The sequence below is a fragment of the Salvelinus alpinus genome, chromosome 5, assembly GCF_045679555.1.
Source record: "Salvelinus alpinus chromosome 5, SLU_Salpinus.1, whole genome shotgun sequence".
NCBI classification, from domain to species: domain Eukaryota; kingdom Metazoa; phylum Chordata; class Actinopteri; order Salmoniformes; family Salmonidae; genus Salvelinus; species Salvelinus alpinus.
In genome coordinates, this window is record NC_092090.1 from 28489179 (window position 1) to 28512744 (window position 23566).

Sequence of the window (23566 nt, forward strand, 5' to 3'; positions counted from 1 at the left end):
CCTTTGAAGAACCCTTTTGATTCTAGGTAGAGCCCTTTACACATGGAACCCAAAATAATTCTACCTGGAACCAAAAAGGGTTCTCCTATGGGGAGCCTAATAGTGTAGGAAGAATATTTCTGACGTTGACAGGTTGTGTGATGTAATGTATTTCTTCATCTGTAGATGGCAGCATAAAACTCTAACATGATCCAGAGTGATGCTGTTGTTAAGGATACTATTTATTCAGAGTTGTTAATGAGATGTGTCCCAGGGGATGTTAAAATGTAAATCAATATCAACACCGTCGTTTAGGTGATTTCACCTCATCTCAATGTGCTCAGAAATCACATTGCACATCGCTTCAATCACATGCTCTGCTCTCTGTTGTACAAGTGTGTCACATCACATAACAAGGAGCTGACGGGTTAATAAACCTCCCTCTCTTCTCCCGCTCACAGGATGCTAAGATTGAGCCTGAGGAGTTCACCAACAGACTGCAGTCAGAGCTCAAGTCGTCTCCTCAGCCCTACCTGGTCCCCTTCCTCAAGGTGTGTACTGTATCTACTCAGGCTACATTTGGACACTCCTCGTCATGGATGTAAAAGCATTGGTTGGTGAAAACATTGTCTGGAGGGAGTTTCTACCGTTGTAAAATCAATGTAAGAAAGTGTGCAAGTGTACCCTTCAGGAGAAAGGTGGAGAACGTAAAACAGCCAGAGTGGCAGTGGAGAGGCCAGCACATGTGACCCAGGCAGGGGCCGCTCCCCTGGCCTGACTCCAGACTGTGGGTGACAGTGGCCCCTGCAGCTGTCCGTGCCAGTAGCCAGCAGGCCTCTCCAGCCATCCGTGATGAGTGTCACATCATGCCACTGCCACCCAGCCCTCCCTCCCTCCGCAGAGCAGATCCAGCCAGCCACAAACACAGTCATGTTGTCATGCAATGTTAGGACGTTTACATCAAAATATGCCACAGACCAAACATTTTTCAGGTTTACTGCTGGAGTGTTTGTCCCAAATGTTTGGCTAATGGATGAGCACTTGTCCATTGAGCATACATGTCAAGTATAATACACGTCATTTTAATATTCACGATTTGGGAGATTTATTTGTTATAATGATATCTATATTTGTACAACAATGTAATAATAATTTCACATTTGATAATTTAGAAGAAATAAAAAAACATTTAATGGCTTGTTTTTACTATGTACTGTATGTTAATGCCTCTGTTGTTGTGTGTGATCTGCCCGTCAACAGAAAAGCCTCCCGGCCCTGCGGCTGTCTCTGCTCAACATTCAGCATTCCCTGACCCAGCCTCTGCCGCAGGCCAAAGCCACCCCCACCACAGGCACCAGCTCTGCCATCATGGCCGGCCCAGCTGTCCGCGGCCGCCTCCCCAACAGCGTCAGCACCACGGGGGCCAGTGTCGGGGCCCAGGGACACACAGCTGCTCTGGTAGGTACAGTACACTCACAGTCATAGCTGTCTCTACACTCACACTTCCAGTCACAGAGATCAGCCACAGTCATACAGTCCACTGGCCCAAACATAGATGACCCCTGGTTATGACTCCCTGTGGAACTATTAGAACTAATAGAACATGTTTGGCCACGGTTCTGTTGTTAAGGTTGATGATACTGTAATACTCTGATACTTACTTATCAGTGGGGTACATAAGTGTTTGTTCTAGATTTCCAGAGTTTTGATTGCGTCTTCACTAAATCCAAGGTCATTTGTCTTGGTATGTACCTAAGCACCAAAGGAGTGATGAGTAAGGTTCCCCAGGCCCCAGTAGTAGAGAAGTGTCTCCCAGTGCTCAGAGACTGAGACAGAGCTGGATGTGTTCCAGTGGGGAACAGCTTCACTGACAGGCTAGGCCAGCACACCACAGACCATACAGAGGCTTAGCCAAGGCAGCTGGCCACGGGGCTGGATCAGTGCACTCCCATGGGGCCTGTGTGTGTGTGTATGTGTACGTTTGTGTGTGTGTGTGTATGGCTATGCCTGTGCCCAGCGGTGTGTGTTTATACACATGTGAGTCAATGGAGTGCAGTGCTGGCTCACAGAGGAGAGGCCTCCATGGAGACTACCCAAGGTCAGAGCCCGCTGGCATCCGATGCTGGCGGGGACATACCCTCTCTGAGGACAGACTGGCAGGGTAGCCTGGGCTGGGGCACAGGGCTGGGTGGTGGTGGTGGTGGTGGTGCCCTCCGCACCACTCATCTGCTGCTGCTGGTTGGGAGTTTCGTGGGTGAGGGGAGGTAACTAGGTCATAGCTGGATCAGTTTGAGAGCTGCTGTGTGTGGCTGCAGCTGTACAGCAGTTACTGTAGTGGAGCACTGTCACAGAGGACTCTGACACTGCTCTGCCAGCCTACACACACACACACACACACACAGAGAGACACACACTGCTCTGTCAGCTCTCTGCTCTCCCACCAGACTATTGGCTGGTCTGATCCTGTGTCAACTCAATCACCAAAGGTCTGACATTCAAAGCAGTTGTAATTACTAGACTATAGCTCCTGGTATAACACCAGTCTAAAGCTAAAACGTGGTTCTGGTTTTGGAACCAGGGAACCCTGTATGTTCTTTATAGTGTGTTCCTAAAACAACCCCAAAAATGTCCCCAATTTTCGATTCTGGAACTTACCTGTGATTTTCTCAAACTGTGTTGTGGGTTTGCCAGAGGTACTACCTTCTCTATTCTGGCTGCTGAATGTATTTTCCTCTTTGAGGCCCTGCAGGGGATCTCTGGGAGAAATGGCCTCTATCTTTTTCAAGCCTTGAACAGTAATATAGCATGTGTCAGGGAATGGAAAACAAGGCTAAAAAATATGCAGTGAGAAGCAAACTGGTGTGAATGGATGGCTGGGCCTCAGGCCTGTCCCACAGCTAGGCTGCATGCTAGGAAGGAAGTGGCTCTATTAGCACAGAAGCAGCTCCCCTCCTCCCCTCCTCTCTTCTCTTCTCTGTCTTCACTTTTTCACTCTGCTGTTCCTCCTCTTCCTCCTCCCGTTGTTTTATGCCGACACACACACACACACTGGCCCATTCCTCCCTCCCCATTTAGAGATACCTTTTTTAATGTCAAAATGAATTGGGATCAATCAATTTAAATGTTACAAGACCTGCTTTTCATCATATTTACCATTCTTCTTCTCTCTCTCTCTCTCTCTCTCTCTCTCTCTCTCTCTCTCTCTCTCTCTCTCTCTCTCTCTCTCTCTCTCTCTCTCTCTCTCTCTCTCTCGCTCTCTCTCTCTGTCTCTCTCTCTCTCTCTCTCTCTGTCTCTCTCTGTCTCTCTCTGTCTCTCTCTCTGTCTCTCTCTTTCTCTCTCTCTCTCTCTCTCTCTCTCTCTCTCTCTCTGTCTCTCTCTGTCTCTCTCTCTCTCTCTCTCTCTCTCTCTGTCTCTCTCTCTGTCTCTCTCGCTGTCTCTCTCTCTCGCTGTCTCTCTCTCTCTCTCGCTGTCTCTCTCTCTCGCTGTCTCTCTCTCTCTCTCGCTGTCTCTCTCGCTGTCTCTCTCTCTCTGTCTCTCTCTCTCTCTCTCTCTCTCTCCCCCCCCCCCCCCCTCAGGGTATCAAGCAAGTGGGCTCGGCTGGTTGCCAGGTCAGGATGCCCATGGTGATCACACCATTAAGAACACAAGGTGACTATAGCGTATCTCCATTCCTTGTTACATATTTCCTATGGTACTACAGAGAATCCTTATCCCACACCAGACACATAGGAGAGCTGAGAACAGGTGTTTCCTATCCTGCTGTACCCCATCCTTTCATCAAACATTTACACTGCTACCATCTCACACTGATTCACAAACACTGACTGAACACACTGAAGCAAGCCCTAAAACATCCCCTAAATACCATACTGGTCCCCAAAGAGTGTGGTGTGCTCTCAGGTGTGTGTATTTGTGCGTGTGTGTGCATGTGTGTGATCAGAGGTGCATACAAATTCGATTGGCCCCTTCCTCATGTTGCCTGCAGTGAAAGATCTGTAGGTTGTTTTATGTCCATAAATTGGAATGTGGGAAAAGTTTCTAAAAATACTTTGTGCCTCTTGGCTAGGAACATGCCTGTTAAAATCAAGTTTAAATTCACTCTGGCAGTCCTTGTGCCTCTCCAAAAAACGTGTCTTCAAGCAGGATGCGGTTTTGGAGTGTAAGGAGAACCGGTGAAGCGCAGTGATATTGACAGAATGATGTTGTCTATACAAACCTGGGGAGAGCTGCCTACGTTGTGATGCTGCGCCTCTGTCTCCCCTGGTCTCCCTCTTCTCTCCCCAGTGTGACAGAGATGGTTAAAGAAAGTCTTCAGACAGGAACAGGTTTGATGACAATACGAGGGGACAGCTCATAATAATATTACTCTGTGTGTGTGTGTGTGTGTGTGTGTGTGTGTGTGTGTGTGTGTGTGTGTGTGTGTGTGTGTGTGTGTGTGTGTGTGTGTGTGTGTGTGTGTGTGTGTGTGTGTGTGTGTGTGTGTGTGTGTGTGTGTGTGTGTGTGTGTGTGTGTGTGTTTCCCAGGCACTGTCAGCAAGGGAGCCACGTTCCAAGCAGGCAAAAGTCCTGTGGGTTTTGCCGTTAAGGGCTCTGGAAATCAGAAAAACAAGCTGAACGATCCCGGAGGCGGTTCTTTCAGGTACAAAACGCTGGTTCTGTGCACCTCTTCAGGTAGAGAGAAGAGGGAGGAAAAGAGAGAGGTAGGAGAAGAGAGAAAGAGAATCTTACTCAGTGTTATGGACAGCCAGCACATGGGGGCAGCATTTCACCAAGATAACTTGGATGACTACAGGCTACACTCTCAGCTAAGGCCATGAGTTTTCATCCTGTCATCTGCCTGACTCTCTCTATCTCTGTCTCTATCTCTCTCTCTGTCTGTCTCTCTCTGTCTCTGTCTGTCTCTCTCTGTCTCTGTCTCTGTCTCTCTCTATCTCTCTCTCTCTCTGTCTCTCTCTGTCTCTGTCTGTCTCTCTCTATCTCTCTCTCTGTCTGTCTCTCTCTCTATCTGTCTCTCTCTCTCTCTCTCTCTCTCTGTCTCTGTCTGTCTCTCTCTGTCTCTGTCTCTCTCTATCTCTCTCTGTCTCTGTCTCTATCTCTCTCTCTCTCTCTCTCTCTGTCTCTCTCTGTCTCTGTCTGTCTCTCTCTATCTCTCTCTCTGTCTGTCTCTCTCTCTATCTGTCTCTCTCTCTCTCTGTCTCTGTCTGTCTCTCTCTGTCTCTGTCTCTCTCTATCTCTCTCTGTCTCTGTCTCTATCTCTCTCTATCTCTCTCTGTCTCTCTGTCTCTCTGTCTCTCTCTCTCTCTCTCTCTCTCTCTCTCTCTCTCTCTCTCTCTCTCTCTCTCTCTCTCTCTCTCTCTCTCTCTCTCTCTCTCTACTTTTTCTTCGTCTGTCACATAGCAACATTCTCTCTCTCCCAGCCAATAGATAATTCAGAGTAATTCATACTCTCATCAATGCTCTGGATTCCTGTTCCAACACTTTGGTAGGAATGATAATGAACTACTAAAAAGTTAAGTACGAACAGGGTCATTATCGAAAACATGTACATGGATTAACACTAGCTAATGACCCTGTTCTAAATAAAATGGCACAGTGTAGTCTACACTTGTGTTGCCCCCTGTTAATATAGATGTTTATGTTTACCCCCTGTTAATATAGATGTTTATGTTTACCCCCTGTTAATATAGATGTTTATGTTTACCCCTGTTAATATATATGTTTATGTTTACCCCCTGTTAATATAGATGTTTATGTTTACCCCCTGTTAATATAGATGTTTATGGTTGCCCCCTGTTAATATAGATGTTTATGTTTACCCCCTGTTAATATATATGTTTATGTTTACCCCCTGTTAATATAGATGTTTATGGTTACCCCCTGTTAATATAGATGTTTATGGTTGCCCCCTGTTAATATATATGTTTATGTTTACCCCCTGTTAATATAGATGTTGATGTTTACCCCCTGTTAATATAGATGTTTATGTTTACCCCCTGTTAATATAGATGTTTATGTTTACCCCCTGTTAATATAGATGTTTATGTTTACCCCCTGTTAATATAGATGTTTATGGTTGCCCCCTGTTAATATAGATGTTTATGTTTACCCCCTGTTAATATATATGTTTATGTTTACCCCCTGTTAATATAGATGTTTATGTTTACCCCCTGTTAATATAGATGTTTATGTTTACCCCCTGTTAATATAGATGTTTATGTTTACCCCCTGTTAATATAGATGTTTATGTTTACCCCCTGTTAATATAGATGTTTATGGTTGCCCCCTGTTAATATAGATGTTTATGTTTACCCCCTGTTAATATAGATGTTTATGTTTACCCCCTGTTAATATAGATGTTTATGGTTACCCCCTGTTAATATAGATGTTTATGGTTACCCCCTGTTAATATAGATGTTTATGGTTACCCCCTGTTAATATAGATGTTTATGGTTACCCCCTGTTAATATAGATGTTTATGTTTACCCCCTGTTAATATATATGTTTATGTTTACCCCCTGTTAATATAGATGTTTATGTTTACCCCCTGTTAATATAGATGTTTATGGTTACCCCCTGTTAATATAGATGTTTATGGTTACCCCCTGTTAATATAGATGTTTATGTTTACCCCCTGTTAATATAGATGTTTATGGTTGCCCCCTGTTAATATAGATGTTTATGTTTACCCCCTGTTAATATAGATGTTTATGGTTGCCCCCTGTTAATATAGATGTTTATGTTTACCCCCTGTTAATATAGATGTTTATGTTTACCCCCTGTTAATATAGATGTTTATGTTTACCCCCTGTTAATATAGATGTTTATGTTTACCCCCTGTTAATATAGATGTTTATGGTTGCCCCCTGTTAATATAGATGTTTATGTTTACCCCCTGTTAATATAGATGTTTATGGTTGCCCCCTGTTAATATAGATGTTTATGTTTACCCCCTGTTAATATAGATGTTTATGGTTACCCCCTGTTAATATAGATGTTTATGTTTACCCCCTGTTAATATAGATGTTTATGTTTACCCCCTGTTAATATAGATGTTTATGGTTGCCCCCTGTTAATATAGATGTTTATGTTTACCCCCTGTTAATATAGATGTTTATGTTTACCCCCTGTTAATATAGATGTTTATGGTTACCCCCTGTTAATATAGATGTTTATGTTTACCCCCTGTTAATATAGATGTTGATGTTTACCCCCTGTTAATATAGATGTTTATGGTTGCCCCCTGTTAATATAGATGTTTATGTTTACCCCCTGTTAATATAGATGTTTATGTTTACCCCCTGTTAATATAGATGTTTATGGTTGCCCCCTGTTAATATAGATGTTTATGGTTGCCCCCTGTTAATATAGATGTTTATGTTTACCCCCTGTTAATATAGATGTTTATGTTTACCCCCTGTTAATATAGATGTTTATGGTTACCCCCTGTTAATATAGATGTTTATGGTTGCCCCCTGTTAATATAGATGTTTATGTTTACCCCCTGTTAATATAGATGTTTATGTTTACCCCCTGTTAATATAGATGTTTATGTTTACCCCCTGTTAATATAGATGTTTATGGTTACCCCCTGTTAATATAGATGTTTATGGTTGCCCCCTGTTAATATAGATGTTTATGTTTACCCCCTGTTAATATAGATGTTTATGTTTACCCCCTGTTAATATAGATGTTTATGGTTGCCCCCTGTTAATATAGATGTTTATGTTTACCCCCTGTTAATATAGATGTTTATGGTTACCCCCTGTTAATATAGATGTTTATGTTTACCCCCTGTTAATATAGATGTTTATGGTTACCCCCTGTTAATATAGATGTTTATGTTTACCCCCTGTTAATATAGATGTTTATGGTTACCCCCTGTTAATATAGATGTTTATGGTTGCCCCCTGTTAATATAGATGTTTATGTTTACCCCCTGTTAATATAGATGTTTATGTTTACCCCCTGTTAATATAGATGTTTATGGTTGCCCCCTGTTAATATAGATGTTTATGGTTGCCCCCTGTTAATATAGATGTTTATGTTTACCCCCTGTTAATATAGATGTTTATGGTTGCCCCCTGTTAATATAGATGTTGATGGTTGCCCCCTGTTAATATAGATGTTTATGGTTACCCCCTGTTAATATAGATGTTTATGGTTACCCCCTGTTAATATAGATGTTTATGGTTACCCCCTGTTAATATAGATGTTTATGGTTACCCCCTGTTAATATAGATGTTTATGGTTACCCCCTGTTAATATAGATGTTTATGTTTACCCCCTGTTAATATAGATGTTTATGGTTGCCCCCTGTTAATATAGATGTTTATGGTTACCCCCTGTTAATATAGATGTTTATGGTTGCCCCCTGTTAATATAGATGTTAATGGTTACCCCCTGTTAATATAGATGTTTATGTTTACCCCCTGTTAATATAGATGTTTATGGTTACTCCCTGTTAATATAGATGTTTATGGTTACCCCCTGTTAATATAGATGTTTATGTTTACCCCCTGTTAATATAGATGTTTATGGTTACCCCCTGTTAATATAGATGTTTATGGTTACCCCCTGTTAATATAGATGTGTATGGTTGCCCCCTGTTAATATAGATGTTTATGTTTACCCCCTGTTAATATAGATGTTTATGTTTACCCCCTGTTAATATAGATGTTTATGGTTACCCCCTGTTAATATAGATGTTTATGGTTACCCCCTGTTAATATAGATGTTTATGGTTGCCCCCTGTTAATATAGATGTTTATGTTTACCCCCTGTTAATATAGATGTTTATGTTTACCCCCTGTTAATATAGATGTTTATGGTTGCCCCCTGTTAATATAGATGTTTATGGTTACCCCCTGTTAATATAGATGTTTATGGTTGCCCCCTGTTAATATAGATGTTTATGTTTACCCCCTGTTAATATAGATGTTTATGTTTACCCCCTGTTAATATAGATGTTTATGTTTACCCCCTGTTAATATAGATGTTTATGTTTACCCCTGTTAATATATATGTTTATGTTTACCCCCTGTTAATATAGATGTTTATGTTTACCCCCTGTTAATATAGATGTTTATGGTTGCCCCCTGTTAATATAGATGTTTATGTTTACCCCCTGTTAATATAGATGTTTATGTTTACCCCCTGTTAATATAGATGTTTATGGTTGCCCCCTGTTAATATAGATGTTTATGTTTACCCCCTGTTAATATAGATGTTTATGGTTGCCCCCTGTTAATATAGATGTTTATGTTTACCCCCTGTTAATATAGATGTTTATGTTTACCCCCTGTTAATATAGATGTTTATGGTTGCCCCCTGTTAATATAGATGTGTATGTTTACCCCCTGTTAATATAGATGTTTATGGTTGCTCCCACCCTCCCTCCAGGTTCTTCAGCTCGTTTCATCTTTGTAAAAATCGTTTTAATGAAAAATTATCTTTACGATCTGACCTATAAGTATAGGTGCTTATGTGTTTGTGTACATGCGTGATTGCGCACATCGTAGTTTGTGAGTGCGTGCGTATGTATGTACATTTTCCTGTCCTGCTACGCATTCAAAATGTAACGAGTACTTTTGGGTGTCAGGGAAAATGTATGGAGTAAAAAGTACATTATTTTCTTTATGAATGTAGGTGAGTAAAAGTACAGTACAGATACCCCCAAAAAATACTTAAGTAGTGCTTCAAAGTGTTCTTATTTAGTTACTTTACACCCCTGGCTCTGAGCCCATAGTAGGCCACCAGGTTCATGGTAATGGCCTTCCCTCCTGAGGGGAAAGTAGCCGCCCCGGGCCCTGATTGATAAACCAATAAATCTTTAGTGGCCTTGATAATTAAGCTGTCAGGGCTGCTTGTTACTGACAACCTTTTCCCTCTGGTGCTTCTGCCTCCGTGTTTACACAAACCACGCATTGTCTCCCTGCCCTAGCAGTGCACTCTACTGGCTAACCATATAGTACATAGGCTACACACTAGTTTCATGTCAGCTCAATCAAATAGGGTTCATATATCCTTACCAGCACTAGCCCCTCTACTCTGCTTGTTGACATGGATTAGGAATCCCTGTTGTCTGGCTGTGTAGTGTAGTAGTCCCTGGTAGGGCAGGGCTGTATGTACCTCTATACTGTTCCCCTCCTGAGGACATAAGAGCATGTTGGAACAGAGCCCTGTGGCGTGTGTATATCCTCTCACCTCAGAGCACTCTCAGCCACTCCCTCCCAGCATTGGTGCGCAATAGGCCAGAAATGGAGAGGGATGGTGGGAGTCTCCCCCCTCTTAAAATAGTGATGATACTGAGATTGTACTGTAGGCATTTTTTGTTTGATCTTAAATACTCCCCCCTCCTTCCACTGCCCAGTGTTGTGCTATGTAGATGGTGTTTTGTGTAACATCAGATTTGTATTGTTTCCCTTTGTGAAGAATATAATGCTAGGGTTGAGTAGCTAAGTGGATAGGGGTTGAATAGACTATGATCTCAGAGATTCAGCTTATAACCAGTCAAACATGCTCCAAATAGAATCAACCAGGCATAACCCCTCTAGTGTCTCCACCTTGACCTATGTATTTATTTATCTGTTGTTGTGTTGTGATGTGCTGTGTTGTGGTGTGTTGTTCTGCTGTGTTGTGTTGCATTGTGATGTGTTGTGTTGCATTGTGCTGTGATGTGTTGTATTGGGCTGTGTTGTGCTGTGTAGTGATCTGCTGTGTAGTGATGTGCTGTGTTGTGATGGGTTGTGCTGGGTTATGTGAGTTCCAGTGTGCTCTGTGGTGGTGACCACAGACAGACAGACAGACAGACAGACAGACAGACAGACAGACAGACAGACAGACAGACAGACAGACAGACAGACAGACAGACAGACAGACAGACAGACAGTGCTGAGTGGAAGCAGCTGGTCTCTCCCTCCATGCTTGTAGCGTTGTTCTGTCGTTCTGCCCCTGAACAAGGCGGTTAACCCACTGTTCCCTGGTAGGCCGTTGTAAATAAGAATTTGTTCTTAACTGACTTGCCTAGTTAAATAAAGGTTAAAATGCCAGCGGTGAGCTCACCATCATTCCCCCAAATCCTCCTGCCCCTCGACTGTATGTCTGGTCTGGGGCATACGTCCCTCTACCCCGGCCCCCATCCAGCTCATTCACGTCCAGACCAGGCCGGACACACAGAGAGGGAACGTGTTTAAACTGCAGTACACTGGCTTTGATACATATTGGCAGCAGTCAGCGTTGTCTAAAGCGACAGGCTGTAGTGCACATTGAGGAACTAAGGAAGCTGTAGTGGCCTGAGCCTGTATGTGTGACTGTGTGTGTGTGTGTCTCACTCACTGTGAGGTATGACTAGCCACATCGAGGGGTCTCAGGGGTCTTAGTCACTCAGATGGCTCGGTGGACGACCCCTACCTTGGCACAGGGGGCACTCTCTGGGGGGAGGTATCAGAGACGATCCCTGTCTGGCCCTGGATCCTGGTCCCTGACTGGATGCCCCCATTCCACACATACACATGCTCCTTCTAAATGGCAGAGCAATCCAACTCCCCATCTATGGCGTGCCCTCTCTCCCATCCAGGTTTGATATGGAAAATGCATGCATATGTATTCATGTTGCTCTGGGTGTCATGTCCCGCAGCAAAGCCAAACCAATCATTGAGAGGTGTCTTTTCCTCCACAGTGGAACCTAATTACATCTCACCTTTATTAGTGAGAGGAGAAGGTACTGTACATTCGTTCAGGAGTCTTTTTGTTGTTGTTGTGTGTTTCATATCTAATTCCCTCCTTATAATGTCAGCCATGTCTTGCATTTCCATTTGGTTGCAGCCTCCCCAAACACAGGAGACATCTAGCTGTGCTATTAGGAAACAGGAATAAGGGAGTTATTTGCATAGCAACATAGCATGTCCATGTCCACTAGCTGTGTTGTGTAACTTTATGTGTTATTCATCATTACATATGATGGTTTATTTATTTAATGGATAATGAGGTTAGGAGGCCAGGGTGTTGGGTGTTGATGAAGATGACGGTGCTGAAGATGAAGGTGTATAGCCTACAGGAGGGGAGATATATAATAATAACATAGTGTAATCTCCTGTATCATGATAGTGTTGTTGGGTAGATTCTACATGGAGGTTCATTATTAGAGATTATGAGAGAGAGAGAGAGAGTGAGAGTGAGTAGGACTGGGACTGGCAGGGTGAGTAGAGGGTCTAGTGAGATCTCTTGGTGCAGGAAGGAGCTCTAATCGTCTTTGTCAACCTCCTACCGGGATGTCAGAACTCATATAGGTGCTCGTGGCCTTACAGAGGAACAGGAAGACATCAGCGGGGTGCGATGCCTGCCACTAACGATGGCGATGTGTTCCCACACACGGACGCCCGCCCGCCTGCTGCGGGCAGAGACCAGGGAACAAGGCAGCATCAACGTGTGTGGCCCCCGCAACACTGACGGTCAGAACCAGCGGCTGCTGGCGGTGCGAACGCCAATTACTTTAGAGGGGAGGCGAAGGAACGGGCGAAGGAGGCAGTGAGCGGCTGCCCTGTGTGTGTTCTGTGGTTCTCTGTGCCCTCTGTCACCGCCACTGTGTGGTTCCTCCAGCCCAGCCCAGCGGGCGATGGAGGGAGGCAGAATTTCCATGGATGATGAGCTCAGGGCATTGCCAGCCACAACCAGGTTACCACAGCACTCGTTCCCCTGTTAGGGTACAGTAGTCATTAGCACTCACTCATAGAGACTGGAAAGAGGATTTAGGCCTTGCGACTGTCAATTTCAGATTCACCCAACACCTCAAATTAAAGGAGAACTGTTTGGGTCAGACACTCCATTCTTTTAATGATGGTCATCCTTGGGGAGGACCTTGACCCCAATGGGTCTTCTTGGTCCTTTATCCCCTTGTTACTGTTTACCTCAAATACGATATCTAATACATTTTACTGATCCAAACCTATGTATGAATTCTAAAAAAGCTCAAATGTAAGAAAATGAACAATGTATTGAGAAGCCAGCTCGTGTTGTGAATCAAAATGGTGGTGGATATTTCCACTGGACTAGTACTGGATGATATTGCTGTTCTCAGCAGAGTGGTCTGTATACAGTGTTTGTTGATATTAGTATATTGCCAGATTCATCACACAGCAGTTCCAATCCTCCTGTGCATCCTTACCCAGCTCCCCGCCATCCAAACGTTGTCAATCCTACTATATGCTGACTCAAATGGACTCTGGATGGAATAACACCTATTCAAATGGTGTATTATTATGAGCAGCTTATACACCTCTGAATCATAACAATGCAAGTGCATACACTACATTCCCTGTACGATTGCACCTTGAATGACATGAGAAAATCTGTCAGTTGTCCACAGGAACAGCTCTAATTGTCTATAGGGACATGTAAACTAATACTGTAAAAAGGAGACATATAGTATTGTTTTATACAGACATTGTTGTAAGAGCTAATGTACATATGTAGGATCTTAATTTGAGCCAGTTTGCTACAGCAGGAAAATAGTCCTGCAGCAACAGGACATGTGAATTATTATGTGGATTATAAATCATTGACATTTTTGTAGGGCTTGAAACATTTTTCATGAGGGCAAAACAAGTCTGACATTTCTAAGTGGAAATGACAACTTTAGATTTATTTTTTAAACTCAAATACACTACAAGTTTGCAAAAACAAACTACATCTGAAAATGAATCCTCCATCTATTTGTTTTCAGGGATGATGATGACATTAACGATGTGGCGTCCATGGCGGGGGTGAACCTGAATGAAGAGAGCGCTCGTATCCTGGCCACCAACTCTGAGCTGGTGGGAACACACATCCGCTCCTGTAAAGATGAGGCCTTCCTTCACCCGGGCCTGTTACACAGACGCATCCTGGAGACAGGTACGGACAGTACACTACTACAGTACGTTATAGTACATGATGACACCCTCACTAGAGAAACCTCTAAAGACTACCCATATAGTGTATGATAATGAGGCCTTGTTCACAGCAATAGAACAATAGAAGTTGCATACACAGTAAGTCTTTAAAGTCATTAAATCATAGAGAATTGAGGTGGAATCATGTACAGTATCGTTGTCTTCACGGTTAGTATTAAATCCAGGTCCATAATAATCATTCCATAATCATCAAGTGTTGCCAATGATGCTGGTCTTCATTTTCATCATAGTGATTATTATCTTCAGATTTATCTTGAATTTATTCATGAACATGTGTACCAAACAGAATCATGTTCCTTCAAACGTGTGTTGGTTTAGAAAATATAGGCCTGTCTGTGTGTGTGTGATGAAATCTATCTGTTAGCTTTGTGTTTTCTTGTATTCTCCTTGTTGTTTCTGCATCTGTAGTGTCATCACTAAAGACAGACAGTTTGATTTACTTCCCCTGATGGGATGTTGCAGGCCAGGCCCGAGCAGACGCTCCTTTCTGGCCTCCCTCGTTTTAAACTTGATGCACTTAACAGTTCTTTCACCTCCTTTAATGAATTCTTCAGTGTCTGTCTGAACTTACTAGACCCCAGGCCCTGACATAAATACTTTATAGAGCTGTCTTTTGAAGGCTGCTTGTCAGATTGTCCTGTGGACTGAAGGAAGAGAGTTACAAGACTTGATTTTGTTCTTCTTCTGATTGTAATCTCCACATTCAGATACTGTCCTATTTGTGAATCTGAGTTGATACACGGATATATATTACCATAAACAACTAAGTATTGAGTACACGTTGCATTATAAATCACACAGTAGAATAGAATTCAAGCACAACAGGGAGTTTCAGTGCTAAGACGTTTCTTCCTGTTATACCTCAATTAAGTATCCACGGTGACGGTGACAATGAGGCCCAGAGGTCATGTGCTGTTAGACGGTACATTGGTGAGGTTGTTATCCCGTCGCCTTGGGGAGGAGGGGTTAAAAATGTAAATCTTGTTCTGGGGGCTTGGTGCTGTGCGGGGGCCGGGTGGGTGGGAGGCCATGGTGCCCCCTGCTGGGGAAGTGGCACTTGGGCGGCTTTGTTGTGTCAGTGATGGGCTGTGGAGAACTCTCAGCTGGCAGCAGAACCAAGGGAGGCTCCCCAGCCTGCCAACTCTGCTCAATCAGAGGCTAGTGGGGATGTGGTCCTCCTCACACAGTGGTACACAGCCCTGACTCACCCCTCTGCTTCATGCTGCCCTCTCTGCTCTCTGCTGCCAACACTGGACAGGGAGATGTACAGTGGAGCAGGGTAGATTCAGACCCGGTGAGGACCAGGGAACCCTGTGTCTTTCAGAATGTCCAGGAGCTTGTTTCTCTCTCCCCGTTTCTTTCTTTCTCCTTTTTTCTCTTTCTATCTCTTCCCATATCTCTCTCTCCTCTCACCCCCTTCTCTCTTTCTATCTCTCTTCTCTCTCCCCCTCCCCATCGTTCTTCAGGCTTGTCCTTGAGCCATAAACTGCAAGCAGCAACTCCCTCCTGACTCCCAGGGCCTAGAACATATGCACTGCTGGAGTTCTCTAGAATAGCCTCTCAAAGTAAATGTGCACTGGTACCTCAGAGGTCCAATTCTGCAGAGACGCATACAGAAGTACTCAACTCCAAAGAGACTCACTCGTGTTCAGTGCAGAAAGTTCACTTTTCTCTATTTAAGGGCAGATGAGATTACCAGTAAAAACAGTACAAAATAAAGCCTGTTAAGGTGGTTGGAAACTAACACTAAAGCAATTCAATGCTGTTTAGACTCTCCTATAGTCCTAAGTGAGGGGCTGTTGTGGACTACATTGTACATTGAGGAAGGTATTTATTTCATAGAGAACTTGGCTTTCTTTGCCTTAAATATCTCAGTTTGTAGGAGAGTGGAAGCCTTTAGTATTTTACCTTTTGACATCGCTTACGAACCAGAAAAAAATGTTTTTGAATTTTCACACTAATTATCAGGCTTATACGGATCTCGATCCTTTCGAGATGTTAGACTGGGAAAAGATGTGTGTACAGTACGGCTGATTTAAATAATTTGTGTGGTTTACTTAAAAGTGTACCAGAGAGAACATTCTGTTAATGGAATATTAAAAAGGAAGAAAAACAGATCCTAACCTCCTAAACTCTGTCCTCTGAATTATGACTTCACAAACTGTTTACTGCCAGAAAACTAGTCGAAATGATCCTTTAAAGTTAAGGTTGGCCAATGTTGTTTACAGCTACACACATGAAAGACTGCAGAGTAAGAGCTTGGCAATTCATACTTGGATACTATTCTCAACATGGCACTAGAACTGTGAAACGTCTAGACAGAGCTTTATCATTATTAAACTAATACCTTTTTCACACTATCGTCCTGACCTAAACCAAACTGTGCTGGCTCAAATGTTTTGCTTTGTCCTTTTTAGCATGGTTCCAACAACTATGGTGGATGTGGAACCAGGCCAGCTCATTACAGCTTGGTTTGGTTCGGCTCAGCTTGGTTCAGTAGTATGAAAAGCCTTTTCAGACTGGGATTTGGGGAGATCAGCGTGTATTAATGTTGGAGTCCTTCTGTCTGTCTGTGACCCTAAGCTAAGAAGTTTGGCGTGTCAGAGGTTCCTATGGAGGCTGTGAACTTCATCTCCCACGCTACCCAGTCCCGACTCCGCACGGTGCTGGAGAAGGTCTCCTCCATCGCACAGCACAGGATGGACGGCGGTAAAGTAAGTAGTCGTGCCAGAGACAGACATACCTATGAGGAGGAGGGCGCTTTTTACACTTAAGTGATAAACACCATAGCACAGTTTCCACAGAAACATATTCTTCAAAACTTGAAAAATACCTGGTAGATCTTTTGCAGGCCTCTGTCTGGCACACCAGCATGGGTGACATGAACTTTTAGCCTTGAATATAGCAATGTAACTACGTTTAATTGGTTTACAATAAAGTCAATTCAACTCTGCTCCTTGTAAAAGAAAGAAAGCAAAAAACATAGCAACTTTGAAAGCTGTTTTCCTGTGTGTATGTGAGGCAGAGGAGAGGGGTGGTGGGCTACAGCTGTCCCTGTCTTGTTTAGTCTTTTTTGCGGTTTGTAAATGAGGCGTGTTAGATGCGTGAAGTCTCCTCGTCTCTGTGAAGCCACTCTGTTGACATCAGCGAAAAAACCAACCGGGCGGGCGGCCTGAAAGAGAGAGCACGGCTCGACTGAGTTACGGAGGAGGAGAGGAGTGCAGGCTCAGCTCTGAACAAAGGAGGAAGGATGAGAGAGACGTGCGCGTGGTGACAAACCCTCAGATGTCACTCCACTCTGTGCTCTGCTCTGCCACCCAGCTCCTCACATCGCCACAGAGAGGGAGATAGAGTGAGAGAAACTGATAAAGGGTTTTGGGGGAGAACAGAGAGACAGAGACACACACAGGGAATAAACAATTGTCATATTAACTTTTTGATGACCCACAAACTTTGTTTTCCTTCTGAAACTTGTCTCATCTTCCCATCTCCCAAGTGTAGAACAACATATTTAACACAACGAGAAGCGGTGATACGTGTAAACAAAGAAAAGTTGTGATTAGTTATCCAAACTGGTGGTTGAGAGAGACGAGGTGTCTAAAGTTGTAGTAATATGTTTATCCAAACTTGTGGTTAAAATGAGATCTTAGTATCTTAAGTTATTTTTCCTCCACTCACTCTCTTTTTCTTTCTTCCCCCCTCTCTGTCTCTCTGCAGGATGAGGAGGGGTTTGAGCAGTCGGCAGACGTGCGGTCGCAGCTAAAGTTCTTTGAGCAGCTGGAGAGGATAGAGAAGCAGAGGAAGGATGAACAGGAGAGAGAGATCCTACTCAAAGCAGCTAAAGTAAGTCCTAGTCGCCTTCTTGTTATAAAGGCATATATCCCTTTTAGTTACAACCACACAGTCAATGAAGTGTTTTCACATTCAATCCTGATCTTTAGCCCAATTTAGCAATACGCTGAAATCTTACCAGTTTCAGTTACCCCATTTCCAAGCCTACCTAATACACCATGAAGGCCAGTGTAGGGACTGTAGCTCTGTTGCTATTGTGTGTAAGGTAGTGTGTAAGGTAGTGTGTAAGGTGGTGTGTAAGGTGGTGTGTAAGGTGGTGTGTAAGGTAGTGTGTAAGGTAGTGTGTAAGGTAGTGTGTAAGGTAGTGTGTAAGGTGGTGTGGTGTGTGTTCCTTGTCAGTGTCTAGGGCAGTGTGGTGTCTTCGCTGTTCCTGCCCAGGCCCTAGCTAACAGATGAAACCGATTGCGCCCTCCGTAGAGTGACCTCAGTGTGTTCTCCCACCCCCTCGCTCTAGGGCTCCTTTGTCCTCTCATTGTCCCCAAACACAACAAGCAGAGGAACCACTGTGGAACTCTATACAGTTCTCTGATCTGATCCTCCTCACATACCCGCTGACACGCCCAGAGCTAAAAGCGTGTCGTGTCAGCCATCTCAGTACTCAGGAGAACCAGCTTCAACAGTAGTGGGCAGGGGAGCCTCAGAGAGCCTTACAGTCTCAGAACAGATGAATTGCATCTAGGCAGTCTCTGCACACTCATGTGTGTCCATCCAGTCACACTCAGGCTGTTGAGACTGGTGTAAACACTTCTTGCACACACTTAACTTGTATAAGATTGTGAAATGACTTGAATAAATTCTCACTTACTTCATACAATCTATCAAATAAGACAGGTACATAATTCATTAGACATACAGTATGATGCAAAGGTTCAATACTGTCACCACCAATAGAAGGTGTTTTGAAGGGAAATGCCCCACGGTGAGACATTAGAGAGAAGCTTGCTTAATTTAATACATCTTCAATAGAGACAATGTCCCACAGCTGATTGCATTACCACTTCCCTGTGTTAACAGCATTGTTATGGTCCTGCCTGCCATGCAGGACATTAGAAACAGTCAGACTGATGAACAATGACCCGCCTTGCCGCTGTTATAGTTGGTAGTTAGGAAACTAATGCCTTGACAGCAAAGCTGTTAAGCACCAAGCTTTATTTTGTTATTTTAAAAAGATGCAATCTCAGGGCCTAACTGTAAGTGTCTTTAGAAGGAGTATATGACAGTAAGTTTTACTTAACATCAGTTTATCACACCTGAAAAAATCTTTGGTATAACTGTATAACTAATATGCAATATGTATTGTCTGGGCTCATTATTATGTCATAGGAGGGTGGCACATTAATTAATCTGATTTCCACTATACACTTCCTACAGTATAATTCAGTATCTAACTGGTATATTCAAACAGTAGTGAGGGTGGAAGCCACTGTACTGTAGAGAGAGAGAGAGAGAGAGAGAGAGAGAGAGAGAGAGAGAGAGAGAGAGAGAGAGAGAGAGAGAGAGAGAGAGAGAGAGAGAGAGAGAGAGAGAGAGAGAGAGAGAGAGAGAGAGAGAGAGAGAGAGAGAGAGAGAGAGAGAGAGAGAGAGAGAGAGAGAGAGAGAGAGAGAGAGAGAGAGAAAATGTAAAGCATGTCAGTACCACCATGGCCCTTTGTAAACAGTCCATCTTTGTCCCTGTTTTCTCCCCGCTGACGGCCAGGCTCCACGCTGGGGCTCCCTTATAACTTGACCTCTTAAATAAGAATCTACTAAAATAATCCCCTCCTCCGCTCACACTCCTCCGTCCATTTAAAATATGACTCAGGTCTTCAGGGATGCTCCGGCCGACTGGAGGGCAAATGCAGTCGTTTTAGTTGAGATACCGACCAGTACGTGAACCGCCTGATATATTTAAAGCCAATTAGCAAGGAGTAGGGCAAGACGACTGCATCTGTTCATGAAGGAGGGAGGGAGCCAGGGCACGGGTAGCTAGACTCTTGCTTTCCAGCACCACTGAAGGCAAATAGCATTTGATTGCTTATAGTAGAAAAAAGAAACATCAGGAGGAGCATCACGTTCAGAGATATTAATGAAGTAGTCTTTAACACCACCGGGATGACCATGCTCTTAGAGAGGTTAGGCTATGTTAAAGACACATTGGACTATTACTAGTCATATCCCTAACCTTCATTCAAGCTAAATGAATTTATGCTAGTTAAACAGGAAGTCCATTTTTTATAAAATGATTCCCATTGCTATGGCAGGGGGCAGCACTGTTAGCTGCCTGTATTACCATAGCATAGACGAAGAGCTACGGGTCGAAACATTGTACAATAAAACTGTGGGAGCATTCAACAGTGTATCTATCTTTCTTTCATAGACTCATAGGAGAAGTACACTGCGTCTCTGATAGCTACAGTAGGCTAGTACTGTGATAGTGTGGTGATCTGGCAGGGTGCCACTAACAGTGAGCTTTTAGAAGAATCCCTGTATGGTTAATTGGAAGCCCTGTGGTTAACAGCTCACACAGACAGGTACAAGCTGCACAGGCAGCTCAGCTCTCACTGACTAATTACAGTGGCGCTCCAGTACTGTGTACTCTGGTCCTGACTCTAGAGAGATCCGCATACACACACACTCACACTCACACTCACACACACACACACACACACACACACACACACACACACACACACACACACACACACACACACACACACACACACACACACACACACACACACACACAGCAATGGCACTGGAACAAAAGAGGGACAGACAGACAGAGTGCCAATGCCTGTGACTTTCTGAGTTTGAGCACATTCTCCCGGCCCTGTGTGCTCTGCTGGCTCGCGCAGAATTTTTAATAACCTCCTTTGATTAGAATCTCCCTCCTTATTTACGGCGGGATTTGGCGCAGGTTTAAAGGGCACTGGCCTCGGGCGCTCAATTGCACTTCTATGAATCCAAATACGATGTCCTTGACACCTTGTATCCTGTTCCCATTTTGTACTATTTTTGTGGTGGCTGCAACAGATGAGGGGGTCCTTAAACCAGCTGTTAACCTGTGTCCCCCCCCCCCCCCCCCCCTTAACTCTGCAGAGTCGCTCCAGGCAAGAGGACCCAGAGCAGGCTCGGCTGAAACAAAAAGCTAAGGAGGTAAGCGCTGTGCTGGAGATCATTACCCTTGACATTTTCCCAAGACTTCAACATATACATTTTTCATGCCTCGCTACATATGTAATGCCATTTAAAGGTCTGACTTAAAAAGTTGTAGGAATTATTTGTGCTGATTGATGTCCGCCTCGTTTGGAAAAGTGGTTTCTATAGAACAGAGACACCACACCAAAGAGATCCTCTTCCTCTTTTCTCTCTCTCTCGCTCTCTCTTTCTCTCTCTCCATCTCTCTTTTCTGGCTCCCGATAACATTTTGGAGACTGCTGTTCATTGTGCATGGCACTTTCAAAGAGATAGATTGGGTGAGCATATCAGTGTTGTGAGTACCGTTTTAATATTCACCATAGCACTTTCCGTAGAGCCATTTGCAATGTAAAGGCTGATCGAAAAATGTTTACTGTCACAGTTATGTATACATTTTAGTTTAAAACATTGAAATGGCTTTGGCACTGTAGGCGCACAAATGGGAAATATCAGAAATAAAGTAGGAAGCGAATGTGCTTATTTGTTAAATTGAGTTGTTTTAGTCTCCCAATTTTCTAAACAAATAGACATTTCTATATGGGGATCATGTGGATCCCAAAAAGTAGACCACTCTTCTTCTTTGCGGTTTGTTAATTTCGTGAAATAGTTTGGCTACGCTGAAGTTGGTATGTGTTCATGTTAATCGACACCTGATGTAGTATGTTGAAACCGGAAGAGCAAAAAATGACTTGTGATTATTGAAAGGAAGAGTAAGAGCATAAACACTCTGTACAGCTACAGTGTCTTCAGAAAGTATTCATACCCCTTGACTTATTCCACATTTTGTTGTTACAGCCTGAATTCAAAATGGATTAAATATAATGTTTTTCTCATCCATCTGCACACAATACCCAATAATGACGAAGTGAAAACGGGTTTTTAGAATTATTTTCAAATGTATTGAAATTTAAATACAGAAATATCTAATTTACATAAGTATTCTCACCCATGACTCAATATTTTGTAGAAGCACCTGACAGAGATTACAGCTGTGAGTCTTTCTGAGTAAGTCTCTAAGAGCTTTCCACACCTGGATTGCGCAACATTTTCCCATTATTCTTTTCAAAATTCTCAAAGTTCTGTCAAATTGGTTATTGATCATTGCTAGAGAACCATTTTCAGGTCTTGCCATAGATTTTCAAGTAGATTTAAGTCAAACGTTTAACTCGGCCTCTCATTCACTGTCTTCTTGGTAAGCAACTCCAGAGTAGATTTGGCCTTGTGTTTTACGTTATTGTCCTGCTGAAAGGTGAATTCATCTCCCAGTGTCTGGTGGAAAGCAGACTGAACCAGGTTTCCTCTAGGATTTTGCCTGTGCTTAGCTCCATTTCATTTATTTTTTATCCTGTAAAACTCACAAGTCCTTAGCAATTACAAGCATACCCATAACATGATGCAGCCACCACAATGCTTGAAAATATGGAGAGTGTTAGTCAGTAATGTGTTGTATTGGATTTTCAGCAAACATAACATTTTGCATTTTTAATTGCTTTGCCACATTTTTTGCGGTATTACTTTAGTGCCTTGTTGCAAACAGGATGCATGTTTTGGAATATTTTTATTCTGTACAGGCTTCCTTCTTTTCACTCTGTAAATTAGGTAGGTATTTAGGAGTAACTACAATGTTGTTGATCCATCCTCAGTTTTCTCCTATCACAACCATTAAACTCTGTAACTGTTTTAAAGTCACCGTTGGCCTCATGGTGAAATCGCTGATCGGTTTCCTTCCTCTCATTGGTCTTTGTGGTTTAATCTGTGTTTGAAATGCACTGCTTGACTGAGTGATCTTACAGATAATTGTAAGTGTGGGTTACAGAGATGAGGTAGTCATTCCAAAATCATGTTAAACAGTATTATTGTATGCAATTTTTACTCCTGAACTTATTTAGGCTTACCATAACGAAGGGGTTGAATACTTATTGACTTAGCTTTTCATTTGTAAAAAATTATATTCTAAAAACATAATTACACTTTCACATTATGGGCTATCGTGGGTAGGCCAGTGACCAAATAAATCTCAATTTAATACATTTTAAATTTACGATGTAACACAACAGAACGTGGAAAAAGTTAAGGAGTGTGAATACTTTCTGAAGGCACTGTAGACCATGGTAGATATCTAGCAACATAGAGCTGCTTAGCCCCATTTCAATTCTATGTCCATACTAGTGTACCACTTAGTATGAAGCAATGTATTGGACATGCATTCCAAATGGTATGCTATGGACATTAGAATGGGGATCTTCTCTCCTCCACTCTGCTCTCTGTAAAGAGATCTTACACTACCACCACACCAGTGTGAGGTGAAGTGGTGCTTTTCCTTGGCTCTGTTCATTCGTTTAGAACCTTGAGACTAGATCTCAGCCTCCCCATAAGCCCTAGCTGCATATGCAAATGAGGCAGTGTAATAGGCTCTGCTGCGATAGGTTCGCCCCGGGGCGGTGTGATCAAAGTGGATCTCCTCCCCGTTAAGTGGCAGGCCGCTCATCATCTGGATGGGGCCAGATTATCTCCTGAGAAAGAAACGCGGCACGCGCACATTCTCATTTTCATTTTAGAATTTCAGAAGGAGCAGAGGGAGGGGGGTTGGGGGGTGAAATTGTTACTT

General features: G+C 43.2%; 1 protein-coding gene across 2 annotated transcripts in view; it reads left to right on the top strand.

Moving 5' to 3' along the window:
* Positions 1 to 23566, top strand: part of LOC139575848 (transcription initiation factor TFIID subunit 4-like) — a 101319-nt gene that overhangs the window by 25483 nt on the left and 52270 nt on the right. For both annotated transcript variants that reach the window (XM_071401211.1, XM_071401212.1), the window contains 8 exons: positions 441 to 530; positions 1240 to 1437; positions 3556 to 3628; positions 4505 to 4619; positions 13701 to 13870; positions 16513 to 16643; positions 17647 to 17772; positions 20860 to 20916. In XM_071401211.1, coding sequence (XP_071257312.1) covers positions 441 to 530; positions 1240 to 1437; positions 3556 to 3628; positions 4505 to 4619; positions 13701 to 13870; positions 16513 to 16643; positions 17647 to 17772; positions 20860 to 20916 — 960 coding nt within the window. The remainder of the gene's footprint in view (positions 1 to 440; positions 531 to 1239; positions 1438 to 3555; positions 3629 to 4504; positions 4620 to 13700; positions 13871 to 16512; positions 16644 to 17646; positions 17773 to 20859; positions 20917 to 23566) is intronic.